Genomic DNA, 6,614 nt, shown 5'->3' on the forward strand with positions numbered 1-6,614 from the left:
AGGAGGCACAGGCTTAGCTCGAGAATAATGCAGACTCCGAGGCACCATGACAAACCAAAGAGCATCGTTGCTAGTTATATCCTGCACACGTTCGATAGATCGCTCTGCACATCGTATGCATGTGGGCGTGTGGCTGGTGGAGTCGATCCTTGGGAGCTAGTAGTGACAGTAATTATATCACGTAAGACACGAATAGGGAAGATGCTAATGCATGGGTGATGATGAGTTAGGTGATAGTATCGATCGTCTTAGAGGATCGATGTCGGGTAGCTAGAAAAAAAGGCTGTGCAATTGGGACTTTGGCATGCGTCTACGTAGCTATAGCCCGGAGGACTGTTCCTTTTTATTAAGGTTGGTAGTTTTTTCGGTTTCATACCTGACTGACGGGCCGGCCGGGGGTTAACTGAGCCAGGGCACCTGCATCTGGACTAAACCAACCAAAGCCCCTAATTCCATATGAGATGTGCAACGCTGATGAATGATGACTCAGTGTAAAGAAGTGGGATTTCTTTCTCTTTGCTAGGGAAATGTCGTTAAGTTTTTCATTGTCAGAAGTCAGAATGGTGAAGTACCACACTATCCTTCCTTTTCCATGACTTCACGTCTGATTGTTAAGCTCAGAATTTCAGTTAACTTGCATAGAGAAATTAGTTTGCTATCTTTGTTTGTTCATTGCAAGCTAGTATACCTGACGCCTATAAATGATTGTCATATACTCCCTCCGTCCCACAATATAAGAACGTTTTTAACACTACTCTAATGTAAAAAAAACATTCTTATATTATGGGGCAGATGGAGTACAAAGATAAAAGCAGTACACCTGTATCAAGAAAAAAATGAAACTTAAACAATTTCGGATGTTTTGGACAATTCCAAGGTTCAAAACCTAATAATAAACTTGAAGCCCCACATGCTGCCTTAACCACCGCTAGACGCCCCAAAACCTGAGAGTCCAACCTAATACTACTAATAATATACCCTAGCTAGGGCCTACTGGCTAGCTATCAACTGGGTTAATGATCCGCACAAATTGCACGTAGAGTCTCGTCTCAATCATCACGCCATGAAGCAAACCCTTTTTGCCCCTGTGCATGATGTGCGTGCTCATCAGCCGCGAGACACAGGCCGGGAAAACTTGCGACCAACCGCCATTACATTAATCCCGGTAGGTTTGTGTCCTAACCGACCGTGCTAATCGTCGCATCATGCGTTTTTGCCAAACCCCATGTGCTTAGCTAGTTCCACCGAGCGCGCACTAGATTATTACTATTCTACTCCTACTATCCATGCATGCATGGCCGTGACGCGACTCCCAAAACATTTCACTCACTTTAGCTTCCACAGCAGTGGCCTGACCCAAGTGCCAATTAAACCCGGTTGACCACTTTGTAGATCAAGTTCCGAAATTTATGGATTCAGTTTTGAAACTTAACGATTTTTTCATTCATTCCTTTTAAGTTTGTTATTGAAACTTATCAAAGTTTAAAAATCCATCCAAACATATTCAAAATGAATCTTATTTGTAAGCCCTGATCACAAGCAACACGAATCTGAAAACAAAATTTAAATTATACTTTTGGTTGAAAAGATATGGATGTTTTAAGTTCGGATGTCACAAGAAATAACACGTGTGAGGGGCTCGGTGCCACCGCACCTGCATGCTACAAATCCTCTCCCACGTGAACTCTAGAAAAATTGGGTTTTGCTAATGTTCAAAAGATGTCGGCCATAGTTCGTGAAGCACCGTGGCCGGAGACGGCATCTCTGTGCCTCACGATTGTGGCCGAAGATGACGGCGCCGCGTCGAGTGCAGGGACTCTGGCAAGGCCACAGACGCGAGCGACCCGGAATCAGGGACTACACGACAACGATGTTCCAGATGAGGGAAGTTCGAGGTTGACAGTTCGGATGCTTGGGGGAAGGGGGTGTGTCGGGTCGAAGCAGAACATGAGGTGAGGTGGGGAAGGAAGGGCGGTAATTAGAGGGATGGCCGGGGTGATGGCAGTACTACAATGAGCGGGTGAAGGCCAAATGATGGACCAATGGAGGGATGACAAGGCGGTCGCGGAAGCGCCGCCTGCCGTGTGGGGTTGGGAGCAGGTGGTCAGGCCGAAGTCGAAGGGGCGCAAAGAGATAAATGTTAACGTTGGCTGAAGGTGGAAGTAGAAGCTTAGACAATTGGTTGAGGTTGAATTTTCTTCAGCTACCCGAGGAATAGATGTCCAAAACAAATTTTATTGGGGCCCGCACGTCAATGACAGCAAGAAACGTTATTCGGTTTACGCGGGCCCGCATGTCAGCACGGTGGCTTCATGTGAGCTCTTGATCGGACTAAATATAAAAATTGGGTTTCATTTCTTTTCTGCCTGTCGAGAAACACTTTCACAAGTTGTTTCTCCTTTTGAGAGCCTGGCCTGCCGCTTTGGACTGTGCCAAGTTCGCCTGTCGCAGTGTCCCCTTCGTTGACGCCTTTGACAAATAGCCGCACGCTTCCAAAGCTTGTCCTGTTGCATGCCAGGCCACCCTCATTGCCTTCCTATAGTTTATAGCTAGCTCGCCTCTCCTATATAGACACAGCAAAGCCCTGTTCCTACAGCCACCACCAGCTCAACTGCCTCAACACCAACTGCAAGGAACAACAGCAGAGCCATCCGAGCTAGACTAGCTGCCATTTGCAACCATGATCAAGCTGAGGTGCCCCAACCCCAAGAAGCTCTTCAGGAGGAGCTCCTCCAAAATCAGCAGGTCTGGTAGCAGGAGCAGCAGCAGCAGTGACGACGGCAGCGACGCCGGTGGCATTCGGGGTGGCGGCGGCAGCGGGGAGATCGAGTGGGAGGTGCGGCCGGGGGGCATGCTGGTGCAGAGGAGGGACGGTAGGGGGGACGTCGAGGTCATCACCGTCAGGGTGGCCACCGGCTACTCCTGGCACGAGGTCTCCATTGGAGCTACCTGCACCTTTGGTGAGTACTCTCGTCTTTGCAAAGCTGATTTGATTTTTTTAGAGAATATATGAATGTGACTAGTGTGTGATTATAGTAGAATGTATGTGTTCTTGGAAAGTGGTTCATTTGGTCATGATTCCTTACGGGGCTTCTCTCACATACTAAAGTAGTAAGCACCTCTTTATGTTGCCAAAGTTGAATGGATATCCCCCAAGCACTCATCTTTTCAGAGAAAGTGTAGTAAGCACATGCTGGTGCACATCTTTATGGTGCTGATTTGATCTTGCAAACGTCAGTAGTACAAGTAGATTCACAGCAACTATGATACCTAGTTGGCTAGTTCCATCTTGTGTATAGTCTTTTACTGAATACTGAAACTAGTTACGGAGCATTTTTACAAGAACAACTAGACAAGTCTAAACTCTTTCTTTCTTTTTTGACACGAGTCTGCACGTCCCTGTTCGCACAGCCAGATGCACTAATTTTACTACCATTCTCCAAGTTGAGTAGTTGACACGTGTGACGGTGTGAGCTCCTGAACCTTCGCAAGGTGATGTGGAGATATGCATGTCCATGAGCAAGGTCTCCTCCTTGCTTCAGTAATAATTAATAAAACAACCGATGACAAGGATCTGTGCTGTGCCACCCACTCCTTCTTCCTTACTAAATCATGGAGTTGTCCTTGTAATTATTTTTCAAGAAAATGCACGGACATGTCTGAACAACGACTAGCAATGTGGCAGGCTTCCTGTCTTGCCAGCGTGCACACAATGGTTCAGAGTTTTTTAGTACAAAGCATAAGCTCATTGTGTTTTTCTATCACTAAATAATGTGCACACGATGGTTCGGAGTAGGAACCTGAGTGGAAATTACCTCCACCTTGTTTGCTAGTACAAAGCAATCACTGAATATAAACTAAGTACAATTCATTGGATCAAGGTCTAACATGTGTTATGAAAATTAATTTGTGCAGGTGAGCTGAAGGTGGTAGTGTCCATGGTGACGGGGCTGGAGCCGAGGGAGCAGAGGCTGCTCTTCAGGGGCAAGGAGAAGGAGGACAGCGACCACCTCCATATGGTTGGGGTGAGGGACAAGGACAAGGTGCTGCTCCTCGAGGACCCTGCCCTCAAGGACATGAAGCTCCGTGCCGCCCTCGCGGGCCATGCCGTGCAGAGCCCGTATCAGACTTTTATCAAGGTGTAGGCCGGCCCACCTCGCTAACAGTTAGGGTAAATCAAATCAATCATACCATCAGCCAGTCAGTCTCAGAAAAAGTTGTTAAAAGAAACCTATTTGGGAGCTGATGCATGGTGTGGTTCGCTGCTGTTGATCATCCGAACTTAAGTACCACTCCATGGAATGGAAGGGCAAAGAACCTCCTCGTGTGAGAGTTAGGGTACTACCAACTTTTAACTAGTTAATTGCATGATTGTGCAATTTGTAGCCGGTTGCAAGTTTTTTAAGTTCTTTCTTTTTTAGATAATGTAAGGGTTAGGCTCCCAGAGTTGCAAGTCTAAATGTGGATGTCATGCATGTTAACAAGTTAAATCGGAGAGTGCAAGCTTAGATGGATGAGATGTATCAATGTGTCATGAGACGTGCTCACAATTAAGTTGTGGATGAGATTTGTCAACGGGATCTTGGGCATAACACACTTGAGTTGCTTGCGAAGCCAGAATGAATGGTTCATCGGACACCAGAGTAAAATAAATGCTTAGAGTTCACATTTGTGATGCCAAATTGACCAACTCTTACCCACGTGTCATGTACACGGTTGTTAAACCAATCACATATTACCACAATAGATACTTTGTGATGGGGTGATGAAGCTCCTGAAGAAGTTGGCGCAACTAAGAGGTCTCGACAACGAGATGGGTGACGACCCGATACTTCACCTCGACGTTCAACCAGGAAACAATAAGTTAAAGTTTCGACAACAAAGATATGAAATTATTCTCAAGAAATACGCAAAATCCCGAGGTGGGGCCTCGAGTGTCAGGATGATCGGCCCAGCCTGCATTTGAATAAGCTAGGAAGGTAGAGGGAGCAAAAGGGTATATGTGGGGGCTGAAATCCGAGGTTCCCTCGAGATACAACACGATCCTTTTGATTAGATTAAAGTGGGAAGAGAGGAGCTTGCATGATCAAGCTGGTTGAACAATGTATGAGAGTTCGGGACGAGCAATGGTCATGTACTGCAAAAGTGCTGGTGAGATTATGATAGATTGTCAAATTGTTTAACGGATCATCGTCAGAACCAGAAAGTTTGATCTCTTTTTATTTCCTTGTCAATTTCGACTAGCGGGGTTGGAATCTTGACCCTTCCTATTTGTATTTTTATCTACTGAAATTTCTAAATGCGAAAGCGCATGGTCCATAAAGTCAACTGTTAAGGGCCCATATGTGATGAGATTTCAGCGAAAGACATCTCATCCTTGTGTGAGGTTAATCACAACTGTTACGTAAAAGAGCTCTTCATCAAATTCAATTTAAGAGAAGATTTTGCCATAAAAAAGCCAAGGACCATACAAGTCTCATCTGAAAGAAATTTTCAAAGAGGATGAGTTCAGCACCTGCACCCGCATCGTAGATGCTCTTAACAATTTACCATGCAACTCTACGACCTTGAATCCTTGATAGCACCTGCGACAGAGCTATTGATCTTTGACTGGGATAGCAGGAGCTCCGCCTTGTAGGTCGAAAATGAGGTTTAACATTTACAAAACCGAAACCAGGACAAATCCCAGGTTTCAGACACACCCACTCATATGAAACTCGACGCACATCGTATGTAAAGCGGCGCTTAGAGCAACTCCAACGGGGTGACCTATTTCGTTCGCTGGCGTCCGTTTGGGTTGGCGCGGACACAAAATTCGTCCCAACGCGCCGATCCAAACAGACGCGCGTCCGCTTGGCGTCTGCCTGCCGACCCATTCCTGACCCATTTTTGAGCCGGATTTGCGTCGGAGCGGACACGAGGCGGATGCGCGCGCGCCTTCTCCTTCCCCCGGGCCCGCTAGCCGGTGGCAGCCTCCACCATTTCCCTCCATTCTACCCAAAATCCCTCCCACCCGCGCGCGCTCCCGCCCCACCCCCACCATGGACGACGACCTCGACACCGACGTCGGCCTCGCCTCATCCGGCAATGCCGGCCGCCCCCTAAACCCTCAAGTCACAATATGCCGCCCTCAAGTCGCGTGGTGGGAAACAAGCCGTGGAGGAGGTTGGGGACGGTGAGAAGGCTCGACCGCGGGGGAAGACCAACTCCAAGAAGGAGGACAAGTGGGATGCGGCATCGATCGCCTTGATCGCAACCGTGGAGAGCATGATCACCAAGAAGGACTCAAGGGAGGAGAAGCGCCGGCAAGAAAGGGAAGAACAAATGAACGCCTTCATGGAGATTCAAAGAAGGAGGCTTGAGATGAACGCGGAGAAGCAAGCAAGGATGCTTGATATGGAGGCGGAGAAGCAAGCCAAGATGCTAGAGATCGAGGCCGCCAACGCCAAGACCAAGGCGAAAGAAGTGGCTCTCGCGAGCATGATGATCGGGGTGGAGATCATGAAGGTGGATCTCAACACCGTGTCGCCAAGGAAGAGGCTGTGGTTCGAGAATATGCAGGCTGACATGCTCAAGTTCAACGACGAGTGATCTATGGCGGCGAGCGCCATCTT

The 6,614-nt window shown here is 47.6% G+C and overlaps 1 protein-coding gene across 1 annotated transcript; it reads left to right on the top strand.

Annotated features, from left to right (window-relative positions):
- Positions 1 to 2,537: 2,537 nt before the first annotated feature.
- On the top strand, positions 2,538 to 4,514 carry LOC123045793 (BAG family molecular chaperone regulator 1). The gene is made up of 2 exons (XM_044468968.1): positions 2,538 to 2,960; positions 3,916 to 4,514. The coding sequence occupies exons 1-2, from the start codon at positions 2,681 to 2,683 to the stop codon at positions 4,143 to 4,145; spliced, it is 510 nt and encodes a 169-aa protein (XP_044324903.1). The 5' UTR covers positions 2,538 to 2,680; the 3' UTR covers positions 4,146 to 4,514.
- Positions 4,515 to 6,614: the final 2,100 nt, after the last annotated feature.

The sequence above is a fragment of the Triticum aestivum genome, chromosome 2B (genome assembly GCF_018294505.1).
Source record: "Triticum aestivum cultivar Chinese Spring chromosome 2B, IWGSC CS RefSeq v2.1, whole genome shotgun sequence".
In the NCBI taxonomy this organism is placed as follows: Eukaryota; Viridiplantae; Streptophyta; class Magnoliopsida; order Poales; family Poaceae; genus Triticum; species Triticum aestivum.

Bases quoted from the DNA above. Each gene is read 5' to 3' on its own strand.
- LOC123045793 (XM_044468968.1), top strand. From the start codon at position 2,681: ATGATCAAGCTGAGGTGCCCCAACCCCAAGAAGCTCTTCAGGAGGAGC. The intron at 2,961-3,915 runs GTGAGTACTCTC...TAATTTGTGCAG, and splicing joins TGGAGCTACCTGCACCTTTG to GTGAGCTGAAGGTGGTAGTG.